Here is a 20,070-nt window from a genome sequence, read left to right on the forward strand (position 1 = left end):
GTAGGACTCAAGGCGGTGTACAGTCAAGAAAAATATAGATACACAAACATCATAAAATTGCTAATTAAAATTATTATTATAACATAGTTTGGCCCAATTAAATAGAACCTAAAATTAGATAACATTTAAAAACATTCACATGTTCATATGTTTAGCCCCGCCTGTTGGAACATCAGGTTTTGAGGGCACAGTGGAAAGCACGGAGATCAGGGATATTTTGTATCTCAGGGGGCAGTTCATTCCAAAGGGTTGGAGCCCTCACAGAGAAGGCCCTTCCTCTGGGAGTCGCCAGTCGGCATAATTTGACTGATGGTACCCTGAGTAGTCCCTCCCTGTGACAACGAACTGGTCGGTGGGAGGCTATTGGTGTATATGCCTTTTAATTATTAAGACATCAGCTGGTTTCTTTTGTATGTCCATTGTAATATCTTTTTCCGGATCATTCTTGTAACCTATCACTTTTAAATCCACTTTCAGATCAATCTCAATCTTGTCAGGCAAAATCGATTCTATTTCATAGCATCTTTTAAACATTATCTATAGAGAGAACAACTCTTCTGGGTTCATTGTTCAAAAATATCCAATATGTCTGATGTTTTAAAATAGTTTGCTTCATTCTGTATTAGTGAATCAAATTTAATTTCACTTCTCCTTTAAATATAATTTTTATTTCCTCCTTGATCCCTCTAATATCCAATTTCTGAAGTCTTATTTATTATGTTCTTTTCTAAATAATTAAATTACATAATCCAAAACATTCTCCCACAGAAAATTATAATTTTGGAATTGTCATTAATTCCAAATTCTTATTTCCAAATTCTTTAACTTTTTAAAATCAAATTTTTAATCACCCTTTTGTGGTTTAATTGAAAAAAAATGTTATTCAGTTCTTCTATAGTTCTTGACTTACAACCATTTAATGACAGTTCAAAGTTACAACAACCTAGGAAAAAGTAGCTTACAACCTGTCCTTGAAGTGATGACATTCAACCATCCTCACAGTCAGGTATCACAATTTGGGCACTTGGCCACAGGTTTGCATTTATCATAGTTGCGACATCTTGCAGTCACATGATTGTGATTTGTGACCTTCCTATCCAGCTTCCGACAAGCAAACAAAATTGAAGGAAGCTGGATTTGCTTCACGAGAGCATGATTCACTTAATAATTATGTTACTCATTTAACTACTGTAGTGATTTATTTAACAATCACTGTAAAAAGCTCATAAAATCAGGGTCACTCACATCATGACTTCCTTAATAAGTGCATCACTTAGTGACTGAAATTGCAGTGCGGATTTTGGTCATAAATCAAGCAGTACCTGTACTTAGTTAAAACTTCTTTTGCTGAGATTGAGGGAAATTATTGGGTACTTTAAAGCATGTTGATCTAAAGATTCCTAATTGCTGAAAAGGCAGTGAACAATTTCCAAAAGTGATTAGAAAAGGCAGTAGAAGAACTTAAGTGTTCTTTTAAAGCACCAACCATGGTTGGTTTGAACCAGATGGTGATTTCCTCAACTTCCAGAGCTCTAACCAACTGGAGAATGCTGTCTTGTGACTCCTCGCCAGAAGAAACTGTCTGGAGCATTTATGGGCGAACTCAAGTCCTCCCTTGTCTGAAGAAAAATTACAAAGGCTCAGTCTACTTGCTAGCTATTCATTCTGCTGTAGTCAGCTCCATTAAAAGCAGAGCTATCTTCGGTCCTTCGTCTTACCCAGATGTCTCACAGAGAAAAACATTCTTGAAAATATTTCCCTAATTCATCCCTAAGGAAAGATGTTGGAGAGCAGAGACTTCTCCTTTCCTTACTGAACACATGACACAACACAGAACATACACAGCCCTCCATATGCTTTCCTGTGAACACAGACAGAAACTCAACACAAGAAAAGAACAAACACCTTCCCCATGCACAGACACAAAACACATGTATTCATTCTTGTCAGACTCTCATACTTACATAAACTCCATACACAAGAAAGTTATATGCCTCTGCTCTGATTAATCTCTGGAATGAAAAATGCATGCACACACACATACACCACCTTAAGGATCCCTATGGCACTGTTCATAAAAGGGCTGGAAAAACTTCCAGACTTCAAGCTTTGTATAGTTTCCTTACCCTGTTCCATGGATGCTGCTTGGAAAGCAACATTCCAAAATTTACTGAGGGGATAAGAAGAAATAGTGAATTCTTTTCAGTTAGGGTGCTATTTATCTGCAGTCTGACCCTAGATCTTTTTCTCCTTCTTCCTAATCTTTAGGCCAGGAAATAAGGCAAGTTACAGAAGACAAAGTATTTGTTGGGCATTAGAGAGTCAGCAACCCAATACAGCTGGCAAGTGGATTATTGGATAAATCAGGGGGGAAAAGGTTCTTCTTCAAGACTGAACATCTTAATTAACCTTTAAAAAACTAGTTCTTTTGATAATGCTATTTCTGTATCATTTGCTGCCTTGAGTAACATATGTGTGTATGTATGAATGTTATGTATGCACACACATGCATGTATGCATGCATGTTTATGAATGTTATGCATGCATGATGTGTGTGTGTATGCATGCATATGTGTGTGTATGATTATGTATGCATATGTGTGTATATGTGTGTGAGTGCGTATGCATGCATGAATATGTGTATGAATCAGAGGTGGGTTCTACTTACCTTTACACATACCCTTACAAACACACACACACACACAAGGCAGGGAAATGTAATAATTATAGTAATAATAAATGGAATGCATACATTAAAACGATAAATACAGATATGCATATACCATAATCCTAATATAATACCAATGACTTACCAGCCGTTGTGGACTTTCCTACGCCCCCTTTACCAGAAGCTACAAGCAGCACTTGCTTAACTCCTTCAATCGGCTTTTGTTTCGGAAGCCCTCTAGCCATGATCTTGCTACGTTTGTCTTGGAGGACATCATCCTTCGTATTTGATGACTTTAAAGAAAAAGCAAGAATGTACACGTTCAAAGGCTTGATCTACGGTATGCATTAGAGTTTGCCGATTTGAAAAAAAAAATAGCAATGTAGGAAGATGTCCCATCTCACAGTTAATTGCCTGCTATTCCTCTTGGACCTCTTAGAATTCCACAACATTGCTACATTACTGTTGCATATGACAGCAAGTCATGTATCACACTTACGAAACGAGCGAGACAAAGACCTGCGCCTTAAAAGCCTACCATTTTTTTCAAATTTGCCGCCACTCGGTTTAGCAGCCTTACGGAGAAGAGATTGCCAACCATTTATCTTGTTCGAAATCCCCTTCAGTATTAACAGGAGTTATTCTCAAGCAGCTCCCCTACAGTTTTCTGCGAAGGAAATTACACTATGCAATTCACCGCTCAGGTGAATCTGACAGCCAAGAGTTAAAACGATAGAGTTTGCATTCTGCGAGGAGGCGCTCGCCCTAAATCTTACAGGAAATGAAGGGAACCAAGCCGGAAGGGTCCCCCGTGAGAAACTGATACTATGAACTTCCAGGCACCAGTTCTTGCTAAATCATTTCCGGGACAATAAAGCTAGAGCGGTTCTTTTGTTTTTTGTTTTTTTTAATCGCGGGGAACTATAGACTCTATTGGCTAGAACGGCACTTGCGACCTACCTCGCTCACTGCGCTATATTTCATACGTTTCTCAACCTTGGCAACTCAGCAGGATGAATTGTAGGAGTTAAAGCTCACACTTCTTAAAATTGCCAAGGTTGAGAAACACCGATTTAATGGGTTACTTTCCTCCCTTAAGGGTCTCGAATCTTTTAAAGACTGCGAGGGCAAAACCTTTTCCAGCTATTCCCATCACGCTATTAACCGCTGTGAAAGATTGCATACCAGACAGATACAGCATCTTCATTACTGTAAGGATGGAGACTTCCACCACCAGATCTTCTGAGAATTGGAAAAGCAAACCTCTTTGCTTTACCTCTAAAGATAGGCATCTTTAGAACACAGGCACAGGAGGGACATGGAGGGAAGAGTCCCCTGTTATTCAAACCTCTTCAAAACGGAGTAAAACGCTTTCACTGCTTTTCCCCAACGGGGTTGGAGCTACTAGCATTGGGCACTTCTAGGCGATGGCCCCCAATCAATAATTAATTAAAGTAACACTGCAAGAGGTGCAACCCCCAATATTACTAATTCTAAAATAGCCTAGTATCCATGGCATCGTTTTTTAAAATTGCCTTTTAAAGTTTTTCTTTTTTATCTATCCCACCTTCTCCCACTCACACAAAAAGCAAGTAACCTAGCATAGCTGTGCTAGTTTACCCACGAAAGGAAATACATTTTAAAAATGATTGCAACTGGTGCCTGCTGCCCTTTGCGTTGCTTGGATTGGAATCAGAAACAATAAATTTCCCTCTAAAGTACATGACATTTAAACATAGCTCTTTGGATGACACTGTTTTTCACACAGTAACTAGATTAAAGTTTGAGAAAACTATACCCCAAATGAAGCTCCCAAAAAAGTCTGGGTCAATTTCCTGACTCCTATCTGAAAACAAAATCCTTTTTTCAGCCTCCTATTAAGCAGAGTGCTCTACAGGGCATCCCCCATTCTACATCTAATATAACCCATGACCTTTCTTGTTCTGAACAGGCTATATATTTTTCTTGGTTTCAGAACCAAAAACAGAACAGCTTTATTTTACTACTTGCATCAGATGACAATCATAAACAACTACAATCTAAATTACACACATAATGCACAACTGATACTGCACACAACTTTACACAGATAAAATGCACAACTGACTTGACACAACAGTTTCTATTGAGCTGGATGGGAGTGAATCTCAACCTGAAGTCCTGGGAGGCTTGCTTAGAGAATGCAATCTCTCCCTGTCACCCAAAATCAACAGAGGCCCTTTTTGGAAATTCTTACATTCAAAGATACTGATACAATTCAACAGTGTTGCAAATATCTCCTGCAGCAGAGTTCTTCTCTCCTCCTCTTGCTATTGCATCAGTTCCTCTTGCACCTCCTCCTGACTCTAGGGATCTGCTCATCCATCCCTCATACAAATGGCTTCTTGGCCTCAAACCTCTCCAACCGGTTTGATTCCCTTTCTGGATGGAATTTACCTACCCTTCTTGAGCTCAAGCTGGAGGTAGGCACGCCAATAAACACATGGGGGGAGCCTTCTGTCAAGGAACCTTTGCTTTATCTCCCTTTTGCTTTCTTAAGCTACTTGATGCAGGAGTCACCATTTACTCAACCTACAGCTTTTGCCTTCTTTCTTTTCCATTCCTGAGAAATCCTTGTGACTCAGTGGAACTCTCTAGCTCTTTTTTGGCTTCCCTCAGCTAATCACTTCCTTTTGTTTTCCCTAGCTATTTCTTCGGGGCTTGGTTTCCTTCTGGGACAAAACTAACTTATCCCAGAGTCCATGATCTGCATGCATCTCCTACCAACACCAACACTTCTTTTTGTATGTTTTCCAATCTTGAAGCTTTGTTTCTTCCTCTCCACACTATGGTGAGAATCACAAAGTGAGAACCTATTGATTTCATTTCATGATCAAGTTACCCATCTCCCCTTATAGCAATAGCACTTAGATTTATATACCACTTCACAGTGCTTTACAGCCTTCTCTAAGCAGTTTATAGAGTCAGCATATTGTCCCCAACATCCTTTTACCAATCTCAGAAAAATGGAAGGCTGAGTCAACCTTGAGCCAGTGAGAATCGAACTGCAGGCAGACAGCAGACAGCAGAAGTAGCTTGTGGTATTGCATTCTAACCACTGCACCACTGCTCATTGTACCTGAACTGTACATACTTTGTTCTGTCTTCAGCCAATGACACTCCAGGCATCCAGATTCCTAGTATCCCAGGTATTTCCTGTCTTTTTAACCAGTCTTTGAACCAGCTTCACACATTTCCCCAAATTTATTGCAGTCCTTTGAGTTCCATAAAAAATTCAGTTTTCCTTTCTCTTTCAATCATTTGGCTGTGTCACAGTACATTTAAGAGACTAAATAATCTCTTTTAATAATGGAACATTTATGGGACATTTAATAATTGAACAATAAATGGAACATTTAATAATGTTCCATAAATATATCTGATTTACAAAACAGGAGGAACCAGTTAGATTCTCTTGTGTTTTCAAGTTTTGTGAAATAATTCTAAATTCATCTATTGTTTTCAATGGACGATCTGTACTGCTTTCTAATTTTGTACATTGTGTGAAGGGGGCAGAGAAACGAATTCCCTCTCAACGAAGAGCCAGTGGCCATGGACTACAAAGAAAAGAAGTGAGAGGAGTTTGCGTCATCTTAGAGGAGGAACTGGAGGAGGAGTTTGAGAAAAAGGCTAGACGCCGCGTTTGCTTTCCTCCGAGTTGCTCGTTTGTGTGTGCGTCCGTTTATGGCTGACCCAAACCCGAGTCCACTAGCTCGTGTGCTATTGCAGCAGTGTCTGCACGCGCAGCTGCAAGTGAAGCCTGCTGAGCCGGATTCCGAAGCCAGATGGGTAGAGGTAATATTAGCATTGCAAATCTTGCGGGTTGACGGCCAAATTCTCTTCGCTTTGCTGCATGCTTGTATCACTCTCGTCCCAACTTCCCTACAGACCTGTCTCCGAGATTCGCAGAGATCCGGGGTTCACATCTCTCTCTACAACACCGCAGATTAGATTTTCACATTTATGTAATCTGCCTTCCTGAAATGAACAGGAACTCATAATGTGCATTATTGCAGTAATCCGTAACGAATTTTTCATAATACGGAAGTACTTCACCTGGCTATTACCATGCCTGCCCTCTGGTGCACAAACTAACTTACTAGAAATATTTCCGGCACTGAGAAAAATACTTAATGGTTTAGGATTTTACCATATGTGAAAATTCGTTTGATTTGACTAGTGTGACATCTATTGACATAACGCACATGTCTCTTCTGCAGCTTGTACTAAACCCACTGAATTATATTTATTTTCAAAAATATGTAGGCACCTTCCGATTTTTCTTATGCAGTTGATAAAAACAGCAGCCATATGTCTATTCTGAATATATTTCAAAATATGTGTAAAAATTTGATTCAGGTCTTCAGGACATCTGGAACATAAAAATATTTAGAACTTTGTCACTAAAATATATTTCTAAATGTGTAATATTTGAAATTTCAATAGGGAAGTCTTCAAATTTAGTCTAGCATAAACTCTTCAAGGGTGTTTCCTTTGTTTTAAAAATGTGTCTTAGGTGAAACTTGCTTTTAGCATGCCGGACATTGAAAACAGACATACAAATATTTTATCATTGTATTGTGAAATAAATTATTTTTCCTGAATACTTAGTAATCAGAAATCAAGCTTCATTTAACTTGGTGAATCTTATCTGTTAATTGAAGTTTGTAGGATTGTACAGTTGCACTATTTGGACTCAGAATATTGTTTTTAAATTACAGTAAACAGTAAATCATACTGTCCAAATCAATCAAATATATAACAATACTTCAATATATCTTTGTCATTTTATATAGATCCAACGTGGTCTTATTATCTATGTATGTTTCTTCAAAGGGGCCAGTGAAGATATTATTCCCAAAATGGGTAGGTTTTCCAGATAAATTATTCGTAGAACTAGTGATTAAAAACGATGTTTATTACGTTTGTGCGCAAACAAAAGTTTGTTCTGAAACCACAACAGACATTTCCTTCTAAACTGCAATTGTACATACAGTATGTCCAGTTCTTGTTAATAGAGGCAACAAACATTAATACAATTCTTATATTTATGTTTATACCTAAGTATCATTTATATGTAAATTTAATTTTTTTAACAAAAAATCTTTTAGGGTTTGCTGTGGAAATAAACAGGGGAAGTGGCACAAAACCAACATTTTATTTATTTTTATTTGTTTATTTATTAAATTGTTATGCCGCCCATCTGTCAGGTGATTCTCAGCTGCTTACAGGTTATAAAACAAGAAGAAAAAATAATTAAAACATTAAAACTACACATATTACGTTTTTTAAAACTATACTAAAACCAGAACTAAGAAACGGATGGGACAGGGATGAGATTTTCTTACCTCATCAACTACTTCTAGCAGTTTACTTTGCTGTACTGTACAATTACTGTACATCCCCTTCTAAAAGTACAGATAAGGCCAAAATGCTTTGTTGCTTCTGAGGCCCTATATCCAATATTGTATACGAGTCAGTTAAATCATCGGCAAGTGCTTTCCATCCAGAAGCACCCTTTGGTTAGCTTTGTAGGTGCTACCAACACAAATACAGCAGACAGCTAATATCATAGGCACACAACTTACCTACCAGTGCCAGAGAACTCAGCAAACCTAAGTTAGTCCAATTTTCACTATGTCCAAGCCTGCAGAAGTTAGACAAGTACCTCATTCTGTTTTATCTTTTTATAGTTTTTAAATTATTGTTTTGACAAAATCAATTCCTACATAAATTAATTTAATTAATCTATAACTAAATAAATAGGAAATAGTCCTTAGAAACAGTTTAGTTGGACCTTCAACTAGTAAATAAATATTGAGAATGGCATCTCAATATTACAGAAAGTTGTTTGAAAAAGGGTCGTGGGACTTACTGTTTGCTGGATGGAAACTTTTAGAGAGAACAGTTCTTAAAGTTATCTAGCTGAAGTTTATAATCATTTCCTTGCTCCAATTTTTTTAAGACTTTGTGTAGAAAAATAAATGCTTCAGGGAGCCAGTAGGGGGAACTAGCATATAGATAAATGTTTTATTTGAGCTGGTATAGGAAACTTCACAGTACTTGCATTTCAATTTATACAGTATTTGACGATTAAGAACTGGTGCATGAATGTTTTCATTTGTTTTCCCCTCCCCATTCTTTCCTTTGTATCGTGTTTTTTAGACTATGTGAGCAGGGCCTGTATTATTTTACTAATCCACAAGCAGGTTCTTTTAAAGTTTTTTTTAAACTAAAAACTAATAAATGTGTTTCATAAATGTAAAATGTGTTCAATAAATAAAGATAATTTAAACATGTGTTACTGATAATGTATGATGTGTTTGAACCTGCTAATCATATTTTCCCCTATTATTTTTTGCAGTCAATATAATCCTGAATGTGAAATTAAGTGAACGCGAAGATGGCAAATATGTGTCTGTTTTGGATTTGCCAGGCAGCATACTTGTAATACCACAAGCCACACTGGGTGGTAAATTGAAAGGAAGAAGAATGCAATATCATGCCAACATTGAAAAAGAAATTGGGCTAGAACTCTATTCCCAGTTTGTGATTCAGTGTGAAAAAGAACTGGTTGCTAATGTCAAATGTGCAGAAGCTGGTGTAGTCCTGAAGCATGGCACGTATGGAAACAGACAAGTATTAAGAGTAGATACAAATGGACCTTTCACTCATCAAATTGAGTTTTGAGACATCTGTGCTACAGGTAACAATAACTTTAACTTGATGCTAATGTTTGTGTGCAAAGAAAATAGAAATGTCCACCAGTAACTTTAGGTCCACATTAATATATTTATTTTTAGCTACATTATCGCATATTTCTTCTTTATCATACTTTAAAAACAAATAATAATTCTATCATGGAAAACAAAAACCTTTAACAGAAGAGACTTTTGTTTTGGTCCATGAATCTTTTCAGCCAACTCTTAACCTATATAGTTTATTTTCTGCCCAAACTCATACTTATACACATACATAGACATACAGTATGTCACAGAAGTGAGTACATCCCCTCACATTTTGTAAATATTTAAGTATATCTTTTCATGTGACAGCACTGAAGAAATGACACTTGGCTACAATGTAAAGCCAAGTAAAGTAGTGAGTATACAGTTTGTAGAACAGTGTAAATGCGCTGTCCCCTCAAAATAACACAACACACAGCCATTGTCTAAACTGCTGGCAACAAAAGTGAATACACCCCTAAGTGATAATGTCCAAATGGGGCCCCAAGTGTCAATATTTTGTGTGGCCACTATTATTTTCTAGCATTGCCTTAACCCTCTTGGGCATAGAGTTTACCAGAGCTTCACAGGTTGCCACTGGAGTCCTCTTCCACTCCTCCATGACAATGTCACGGAGCTCATGGATGTTAGAGACCCTGCTCACATCCACCTTCCGTTTCAGGATGCCCCACAGATACTCAATAGGTCATGTCTCCAGACCTAAATCTCAATAAGATTTAGGTCTGGAGACATGCTTGACCAGTCCATCACCTTTACCCTTAGCTTCTTTAGCAAGGCAGTGGTTGTTTTGGAGGTGTTTGGGGTCGTTATCATGTTGGAATACTGCCCTGTGGCCCAGTCTCCAAAGGGAGGGGATCATGCTCTGCTCCAGTACATGTTGGCATTCATGGTTCCCTGAATGAACTGTAGCTTCCCACTGCCAGCAGCACTCATGCAGCCCCAGACCATGACATTCCCACCACCATGCTTGACTGTAGGCAAGACACACTTGTCTACTCCTCACCTGGTTGCCGCCACACACACTTGACACCATCTGAACCAAATAAGTTTATCTTGGTCTCATTGGACCACAGGACATGGTTCCAGGAATCCATGTCCTAAGTCTGCTTGTCTGCAGCAAACCATTTGCGGGCTTCTTGTGCATCATCTTTAGAAGAGGTTTCCTTCTGGGACAACAGCCCTGCATACTAATTTGATGCAGTCCGTGGTGTATGGTCTGAGCACTGACAGGCTGACTCCCCACCCCTTCAACCTCTGCAGCAATGCTGGCAGCACTCATACATCTATGTCCCAAAGCCAACCTCTGGATATGACGGTCAGCACGGACACTCAACTTCTTTGGTCGACCATGGCGAGGCCTGTTCTGAGTGGAACCTGTCCTGTTAAACCGCTTTATGGTCTTGGCCACCGTGCTGCATCTCAGTTTCAGGGTCTTGGCAATCTCCTTATAGCCTAGGCCATCTTTATGTAGAGCAACAATTTGTTTTTTCAGATCCTCAGAGAGTTCATTGCCATGAGGTGCCATGCTGAACTTCCAGTGACCAGTATGAGAGTGAGAGCGATAATACCAAATTTAACACACCTGCTCCCCCTTGACACCTGAGACCTTGTAACACTAATGCATCACATGACATATTTGGACCCCATTTGGTCATTATCACTTAGGGGTGCACTCACTTTCGTTGCCAGCAGTTTAGACATTAATGGCTGTGTGTTGCATTATTTTGAGGGGACGGCACATTTACAGTTATACAAGCTGTATACTCACTACTTTACATTGTAGCCAGTGTTGTCACATGAGAAGATATACTTAAATATTTACAAAATGTGAGGGGGTGTACTCACTTCTGTGACATACTGTATATACAAATACACATACACACTATGTACACAGTCCTATTATCTCTATCCTATATGTATATATGTGTGTGTGTACACGCACACACACAGACTACATACTTCCTATTACCTCTGTCCTATCTTCTATTGCTATCACAATGTTTCTTCTACTCTACACTGTTATTATCTATATACTATGATCTATATCATATGTGCATCAGTGTTTCCTTCTTACAGAGCCTATTCTTTTATTCTCTTTCTCTGGGATTTCTTCTTTTTTACTACTCTGTTAATGGCCAGTAGGTAGAGCTCTTGCATCTTACTAAATTGTGCTTTCTTTTCCTGGGTCCTTGTACATATTTTTCTCTGGACTATCCACTGTAGGAAAAACAGAAGGCTGCTATACTTCTCAGTTTACTGGTGGCTGCAGAGCTCCAAAAACACACCTCACCTCCCACACCTGTGTCAAAATTGCTGCTTTATTGGCATCTCTCTTGTGCTGATGTGGGGGAAAGGCTCAAATGGCAAGGAATGGCAGTAGCACAGATGCTTGCAATTTTGAAGACTGCATAGTCTTTCTATGCTAGTTTTCTAGCATAGGCTAGCATAGGCTAGAAAACGAGTGTCAAATTCGTGGCATCACATTGCTGTCACGTGACATTTCGCAAAGCTGGGGTAGGCGTGGCCTACACGTGATGCATCCAGCCCACGGGCCGTCAGTTTGACACCCCTGGGTTAGAAGCTGGGGACCATGAGTTCTATTCCTGTCTTAGGTATGAAAGACAACTTAATGACTGGACCAGTCATTCTCTTTCCCTCTAGGAAAAAGGCAATGGTAAACCATTTCTGAAATCTTGCCAAAAAACCTCCAGGGACTTGTCCAGGCACTTACCAGGAATCTCAGAGGTGCATATATGCACACATACATTTTTTTTTAATAAACAGGAAAAGGGTAATTAGAATTTTGATTTTGTAAAGTTAAAAAACAAAGGGTCTGGATGGATTTGAAAAGATTTTGGAATTTATCATAACCTTACCATAGGAAAATGCTTTCTTTTAATTCTTAAAAACATGGTGGAATTAGACTTTGAATGTTGGACACTACAGGGAACTAGAGGGAACTTAATATTAAAATTAAGAGAAGAACACTTAAATGTGACTTACTAATACATAATGAAGCAAAATATTTTAATATTGGATATATTAAAAGGTATTTTTGAACCAGAGGCCTAGGAGCTAATTTTAAGAGTGTCTGCTTCTTAGATAGCCTGTTTCCCCCAAAATAAGACATCCCCTGATAATAAGCCCAATCGGGCTTTTGATCGCATGGTAATAAGGCCAAGCGCTTATTTCAGGGTTCAAAAAAATATAAGACAGGGTCTTATTTTCAGGGAAACACGGTAGTATTAAAAATTGTTTGGAAGAGGAACAAGTTTTGCCTGACAACATTGAGACCTATTTTAAAGTATATTTAGTAATGATAATCTATAAGAATGATATGGGAAAAGATGCTATACTAAACTGCAAAGGAAACCCGCTGATGTCTTATTAATTAAAAGGAACATATAAATAACAAACTAAGAGAATGACCTGGATAATTTCCCCATATTGGATTTACAAAAGAGGCTTATTAAAGCTTTGAAGAATTTTGTTAGGAAGCACAAAGAAAAAATGAAAAGAACTCATATTCTAAAACATTATTTGACGATTAAGATTGTTAAAAGTAAAAGCAAGGAATATAAAGTTGGTTTATTCAATGTTTATTAATGTTAAAATAAATACTTTATTATTTCTGGTAATCCTTAATGGATTTCTGCTGATCAGGACTGAAATGACAAGGCTTTAGGGATTTATTAAATATTAAAATTAAAGAACACTTAAATGTTCCCATATTTAATTAAATTACTTATTTAATTGCCTATCTAATTCCCATGTTTAATTCATTTTTCCCTTCCCATAGAGAAGATAATTTATTGTCTTTTAAGAGGTGATAAATTACTAAAATTGTTTATATTTGTGAGTCACTTCTTTATATATTTCTTTTTCATTACTACATTATTTTTTTCTATTTTCTGCACCTTTTCTTTTTCTTCTATATTTTTTGTATCTTTATCTTTGCAATTATAATTCTTAATAAACACTTTTAAATTCTGGAGATTTTTGGAAGGACTTTGGGCAGGATTATGGTATCTATAGATGCTGGATTGTAGCATGATTAACTTATCTTCCTAATATGGGCCTAAATTCCACCTCTGTCTCTTTTGTTAATGTCTTCAGTACACTGGTATAACTTCTGTAGTTCTTGACTTTCAAATGAAAGAATAGAATAGAATTCTTTATTGGCCAAGTGTGATTGAACACGCAAGGAATTTGTCTTGGTGCATATGCTCTCAATGTACATAAAAGAAAAGATACGTTCATCAAGAATCATAATTGAGTGAATTGAAATAAAATATGATTCTCACATTGCCTCCCTGCCAAGTGTAAAATTGACTCATGCTACAAAAGAGACCAGGATTTATGTGAATAAAGTTCAGATTTTTAAAAGTTGCACTGCTTGATTGCTCTTTGGATCATTCTGGAGGTCACAGATCGTACTGGAAAAGTGGTGGCGGCTGTGACAAAGAGACCCTTTAACCAGCTCTCGACAGTTGCTGCCTTTTCTGAAATTAGAGGCATTCAGTGTAACTCATACACTTGTCACCTGTCATTTGGACTACTACAATTCATCCTATATAGGCTGTCTTAAATCTTTGGCTCACACAGAACCTGTCACACCTATTATAGCAATGGTACACCACTGTTAAAAGCATTGAAATGGTTACTGATTCTTTTCCAAATATAATTCAAGATGCTAGCTATAACCCATATGTCTGGAGACACAGATTATATTTGAGGCTGGTTTGAGACAGAATCTGCACATCCAGGGCGTGCAAATGAAATAAACACATTTTGTGAACAGAGGCTCGGTCATATTGTGTTAAAGGATGGAGACATTTTCTGCTGGGTAATAATTCCCTCCTCAAATGCCGTGGCTCTTTGCACAATATGCTGAGTCATGTGTAGAGTTTTATGAATTTATGATCTATGAACTCATCACAGGAACTCACATAACAGGAATGACATTGGTGAGTCTGGTGGACGGGATACAGGTTTGAAGAGAAATTCAAGCAGGGTGGTGGAATGACTTGCCTTTCAGCTAAAAACTGGGCCGGTTTCCAACAGCGCATTGAAGCACAAGCGCTTTCTCAGCCCAGCTGGGAAAACGAGAGACCCACGGGACTTAAAAGGCTTGAAAACCAAAGTAAACAGCTTCACTACAGTACTGTCAAAAAAAAAAAAAAAAATTAAGCCATTCCCTCAACTTCCGGTTGAGGATAATTGAAATTTTAAAAAGATGTGCAGCACCCACGGCGCTTTAGGCCCACGGAGCGCAGCTGTGACAGGAGAGCCCCGGAGCGCGGCCGTGTGAGTGGCTGCAGAGAAGGGGGTCGCGCCGGGAGGAAGGGGGGAAAAAAACCCCACCGACAGCTTCTCTTTCAGTCTGAGAAAACAACTTCACAGCTCGGCCGCTTTGGCCGCCGCCGTTCGATGGCTCCGGGGCCGATTAGGCGGCCCTAAATGGCCATCCAAGCGGGGAAGGGGGAGAGGACGAAGGTGGCCCCGCCACCAACTCCTCCTCCTGGCCGAAGGGAGGGTGCGGGTTTCCCCGGGAGAGGCGGAGGCAGAGGCGGAGGGGCGAATTCCAATCCCAACGCGGTGGCAGCCCGATCAGAACCCCGCCCTGTGCCGCCTGCTTTCCCCCAGCAGCGACTCCCTGCAGGCCGGTCAGTTTCCCCGAGTTGCCGGAGCTCTTGATTGCCTCCTTTTCCTGTGGCCGGACGGGAGAGGCTGGCCGGGCTCGTCCACTCGGGAGGCGGCTGCAAGATGGGTGAGAAGAATCTCTTTCCTTAGGGAGCGTTGGCGGCTGGCAAAAAGCGTGCCGAGCCTGGGGACACGTCAGGAGAGAGAAGCCACATTGGTAACTTGAGTTTAACAACCGATGCGAGGGAAAGACGGCGGGCGGCTAGAAGCTCTGCAGGGAATGATTGTAACCAAAGGTAGGCGCTCATCGAAACTACTGTAGGTGTGAATGAGACGTAATCGAGGAAGAGGTGTAAAAAAACCTAAAAAAAAAGTTGTTAAAAAAAAACTTTTTAAAAGACTGTAGATCAAAGCATTTCCAAAGACCCTGTTAAATGGAAATAACTTTTTTTTTCTAAAAAAAGTAAAAACTCTGGGTCTGTGACCCAAGGAAAATACATATTGGAGGAAATATGAATAGACCTGATACTGTACTGTAGTTCCTATTTGCAGAATTAACATATTGTTTTTAAACTATCAGGATGGTTTTTGATTGTTGATGTGTTACTTTCTCTCTCTCCTTTTTAGTTTCTTTGATGTTCAAAGTAATCCATTCTGAATATGGAATAGAATGCTTGTGGTTCTGGGTACCTGTAGGGATGCGAGAGAGAAAATGACGACACACAAGTTACAATGTGATAGCACAAATGCTATGACTTGCATACTTGCATCCGATGCAAGGATGGAAATATGTTATAGCAGTTGTGTGATGATATAGTGTACATGGCATCATTTTGGAATCCACACTTTGCTGTGGACACTGCTCTGATTGTTTATTGTATAAGGATATAATTTTGATAAGTGTCAAATATGTTCAAATTTGTAATAATACAAGAAGTATCAACAGAAGAGTATTTATAGCTCATGGTTATACTGTAGGGTCTTTGGTGCTCTCTGATCTTTGTTGTTCTCCTGCAGACATTTCATTACCCAACTAGATAATATCATCAGTGCCTAACACTGATGATGTTCTCTAATTGGATGATGAAATGTCTGCAAGAAAACATCTAAGATCAGAGACCACCAAAGACCCTTCACAATAAGAAATATCCCCCTCCCCCCCATTCTGGGGGAGCTTTGTATAAAAGATAAACAGATGAACTTCGAAGTTATGGAAGCTTTGAAATATTTATGGTAAATTCAAGTACATTTCATTTGCCATACTGGAGTTAATATACAGTATTTAACAAAACATTTAATTTTGTAATAAACTGTTTCAGCTGTTTATATCTATATAGCTATTTTCTTTAAGCAATATAGTAACACAAGTTAGTGTTAACTCTGAATGACCCATAGTTACATTTTTTCCATGAGAACATAAGATTGGCTATTCTTTCTGAAGGTCCAATTTGATATATGCTGTGCCAAGGACATAGAGTGTACATGTAAAACATTCCAAATTTATTTTTAGGTCCACTTTTTAAAAAAAGCACCTCTAAATCCCAAGAGGAAGATTGGAGAAGATCTTAACAGAGATCAACAGAAAATCATAATAGACTGAACATTAAAAGCTAGCATCACACAGCTCATAACAGAGAGGCTGGAGAAAAGGAAAGGGAAAATATTGAGTGAAATTCATGAATAGACCAGTTTATGTCTGACATTAATAAAAGAAAAATACTTTGCAGCACAAGCTTATTCCATGTGTCATAATATTGAAAACCAAAAAAGGGTGAATGAGTAACTCAGATTTCAGTAGGAAATTATTTATTGCATAGAATACCATTATTTAGCAGCTAAAACTTTTTTTTGCCAAATAAGCAAATTTATTTTGAGACAGAGCAGCTATTTTGACCACATGTCAAAGAAACTTAGCTAATGGCATAGTTTAGCTGTAAGCATAGTGACTACATAAAAGGAATTGTGAAACTTCTGTAAGTATTTTTTTAAAATATCAATTGTACAAATATTGTTGTCTGAATCCTAATTGATTTTAAAAAATGGTTAGCTTTACTGAATGATCAACTGGATTGTATATTGAAATGTTAAATGTTATATATTAATGCTCAACTCATTTCTTTAAAATAGCAAGGAAACTTGATACAAGACTATTTTTGTTTCTTATAGTTATTTTTTCATTAGATTTATGTCTTGCCTCTTCTCCAGGAATTCAAGGTGGCACGTAACAGCCCATTCTTTCCCTTCTAATGGAATAACTAGTAATAAGAATGTGTGGTATGGTTACAAGATTATAAAATAGTTCCTCTAATTACCCTTTCAATTCACTATAACATTTAATTAATTGAACAAAGAAACCATACCTTGATATTTGTAGTCTGTCAATCACCTTTTTCCTCAATATATTTTATTCTGCTTTCCCTTTTCTTCCAGATACTTACAATATTCTATGCCTCCTATCATGATCAGTCATTTATTAGGGGATTTTCTTTGCTTAAGGAGAACAGCTCTGAAATATTATGTAGTTATGCAAGTCTTCAGAGTCTCCCATGTTTGCACAATACTTTTTAACGACATAAAGATGGAGGAGAGGACAGAGATCATTGTTAGTAGCGTGTTATTCCAGAAAGATTTTTATGTATGTTCTTGTTTACATCATTAAAATTTAATGGTAATGAACTAAAATGAGAACTTGGGTAATGGTTCTATTGACTGATTTTATTGATACACTCTTTGCCAAGATTTAGTGTTCTTAATGATGCCCAAAACTAGGTACATGTTTTTTCCCATTTTAGGACTACCATGTAATTAAATAGAATTATGATTTTTGCATGATAGATTTGAGTTATCTGTGAGAATTGAATATTGTCTTATTATACAGTTAAGCAAAAATGCTTAACTTCATTATATTTTTACAAAAAATTACAGATGTTAATAATTTCAGGTAATGAAAGAAATGTCAAGATAGAATTGCATTAAAATATATTTGAATTTTTATAGTTCACAATAGTCATAGATGTGTAATCTTTTCATGTTACAAAGCTCTAATATACTTTAAATAGTCATCCTGTTTCCTTATTACAGTTGTCCTGTGGGGGAAAGTTCATTATGTTATTGATATATACATTACTGTAGTTAATCATGAATAGAATGTCTCTTTTATGAGCAGAAGGGGAAATTGCACCACACAAATGCCAGGGCCTCTGCTGCTGCTGTTTCATCCAATAGATGTTTGCTCAGATATGTTCCTCATTTGGTTCAGTAGCACTTGTTCTCAAGGAAGTACATAGAAATTTGCAAACTCAGGGATGAATCACATTTATACAGTTTTAGAGTGAGAGAATTTATTATATATGAATCAAGTATAAACCGGGTCATTTTTATATAAGATGCATCTGTACACTCATATATTGGGAAGGTTTTAAATTAGAAAAGCTAATTCCCAAATGGATGGTTGGTACAATAAATAGCTTCCTACCACCTCTTTTAAACATTCCCATTCACCTGTCATTTATTTGGTAACAATTCTAATATGTGTTGAATTTGTACTCATTGATTCATGTCATACCTAAAGAGTCTAAAGAGCTTACTTCACTGTGGTGGTCATTGCAAGAAAAGTTCCTGGACCATATTTGTAAATATAAATCATAAAGTGAAGTATTGATTGTTGTTTGGAATCAGACATGAATTTAGTTGCATAAATAGCCACTTGCTCTGAAATGTAATCTCAAAAATCTGCTTTATCACACCACAGAATTTATATTTGAGTAAATTATATTGACTTCACTAATGCTCTTTGTTCCCAAAAAATATTGCACCTTTATGGCTGATAATGTTCAAGATATGGGATGCCAGATTAGAAGCAGCAGAAAGGCTGCAGTTAGTTTACTGTTTGAATATTAATACTCTTAAAAAGACCAAGTTAAAGCCCAGTAATAATTCCCTGCAACTAAAAAGGCTAGAAAACATGTGAATATTTCCAAATCATTTTTGAAAGAGTTTTGCTATTTGTATATTTAGCACATACTTTTATAAAAATTGTAATTGCTGTTACTTGTTTTCTAAATTTTCATGTTTTCTTGCCATAGAAAAAAATGCTGGTTTTTTTATAAGTAAAATGGATTCTGCAATCTACTCAAATTAATCATTTTATTTGGCTCTACCGTTACATGATATGAACTAAACAACTGTACTACATTCACAGAATGTGGAGAAGTTTTTATGCTATTGGGTCTGCTTAGACTATATCTCCTTTATCATACAGATCCTAATAGCAGTGGAGAATACCTACAGAAAATGTAGTTATAGTATATGACAACTATCATGCAATTCCTGTTCACTTTGCCACACATGCCTAAGTGTGATAAGCATTATTTTTATGAAATAAAATGTGTGGCGCTTTCTGCAGTACATTTGCCACCCTAATGTCACTTAGAAATGAGGTTATTAATTTCAATAGGACTTATTACCTAGCAAGTGAATTTAGTTTGTACACTAAGAGGACTTTGTTCCTCTGAGTGGAAACCAGCTATCATAACAGTATAAATAATTAATAAGCCTGTTCTCTTAAATTACATCAGATAATCAGATCTCAGTGGACAGCTTAACTGCATTCATGTCTATCTCTTCTTTTAATGGTAGAAATTCTCTTCTCCCTACAATTAAATTAGACTATGACAGAACAAAGAATTTACCCTCAAATTCATGAGGAAAATCAACTTTCAGAAGAAAACTCCAGACATGTTTGTACAAAATTGTCAAAAATACTTGTAGAAACATGTATTACATATTGTCATGTCCTAAATAAATGTTCAATAAACTGAGAAAAGAAATCAGTGGCAATGCTTCATATAAATTAATCACCATATAAAAGATTGACTCATACTAAAACATGGAGTTACAGTGAAGTGTACTTTTATTCTCAAGCTAGCTCTTAAATTTGATGAATACTATCCAATCTGAGCCAATTTAATTCCC

The 20,070-nt window shown here is 37.4% G+C and overlaps 3 protein-coding genes across 11 annotated transcripts in view; 2 read left to right on the top strand and 1 right to left on the bottom strand.

The window, feature by feature from the left end:
• Positions 1 to 3,467, bottom strand: part of NUBPL (NUBP iron-sulfur cluster assembly factor, mitochondrial) — a 62,918-nt gene extending 59,451 nt beyond the window's left edge. The window contains exons 1-2 of one of the 2 annotated variants that reach the window (XM_034417981.3): positions 3,207 to 3,467; positions 2,814 to 2,961 (exon numbers count right to left, since the gene is read on the bottom strand). In XM_034417981.3, the coding sequence (XP_034273872.2) occupies positions 2,814 to 2,961; positions 3,207 to 3,269 (211 nt within the window). In that variant the 5' untranslated portion in view covers positions 3,270 to 3,467. The remainder of the gene's footprint in view (positions 1 to 2,813; positions 2,962 to 3,206) is intronic. The other variant, XM_087874951.1, reaches the window with a different exon arrangement.
• A 2,823-nt stretch (positions 3,468 to 6,290) lies between these two features.
• DTD2 (D-aminoacyl-tRNA deacylase 2) lies at positions 6,291 to 13,842 on the top strand. The gene is made up of 3 exons (XM_034417977.3): positions 6,291 to 6,502; positions 7,504 to 7,573; positions 9,072 to 13,842. Exons 1-3 carry the CDS (start codon positions 6,392 to 6,394, stop codon positions 9,395 to 9,397), a joined length of 507 nt encoding a protein of 168 aa, XP_034273868.1. The 5' UTR covers positions 6,291 to 6,391; the 3' UTR covers positions 9,398 to 13,842.
• Positions 13,843 to 14,661: 819 nt separating this feature from the next.
• HEATR5A (HEAT repeat containing 5A) overlaps positions 14,662 to 20,070 on the top strand; it is a 65,870-nt gene continuing 60,461 nt past the window's right edge. For 3 of the 8 annotated variants that reach the window (XM_087874986.1, XM_087875005.1, XM_087875012.1), the window contains exons 1-2: positions 14,662 to 14,760; positions 15,247 to 15,392. The gene's annotated coding sequence lies outside the window, so the exon portion shown is untranslated. Of the gene's footprint in view, positions 14,761 to 14,813; positions 15,393 to 20,070 lie in introns of those variants that run through there. The other 5 variants (XM_087875001.1, XM_034417969.3, XM_087875019.1 and 2 more) reach the window with 4 other exon arrangements.

This window comes from Pantherophis guttatus, chromosome 1 (genome assembly GCF_059756535.1).
Source record: "Pantherophis guttatus breed Tessera chromosome 1, ASM5975653v1, whole genome shotgun sequence".
In the NCBI taxonomy this organism is placed as follows: Eukaryota; Metazoa; Chordata; class Lepidosauria; order Squamata; family Colubridae; genus Pantherophis; species Pantherophis guttatus.

Excerpts from the sequence above, each read along its gene's own strand:
- DTD2 (XM_034417977.3), top strand. The coding sequence starts at position 6,392 with ATGGCTGACCCAAACCCGAGTCCACTAGCTCGTGTGCTATTGCAGCAG. Across the intron at positions 6,503-7,503 it reads CCGAAGCCAGATGGGTAGAG|ATCCAACGTGGTCTTATTAT; the intron begins GTAATATTAGCA and ends CATTTTATATAG. Across the intron at positions 7,574-9,071 it reads AGATATTATTCCCAAAATGG|TCAATATAATCCTGAATGTG; the intron begins GTAGGTTTTCCA and ends TATTTTTTGCAG.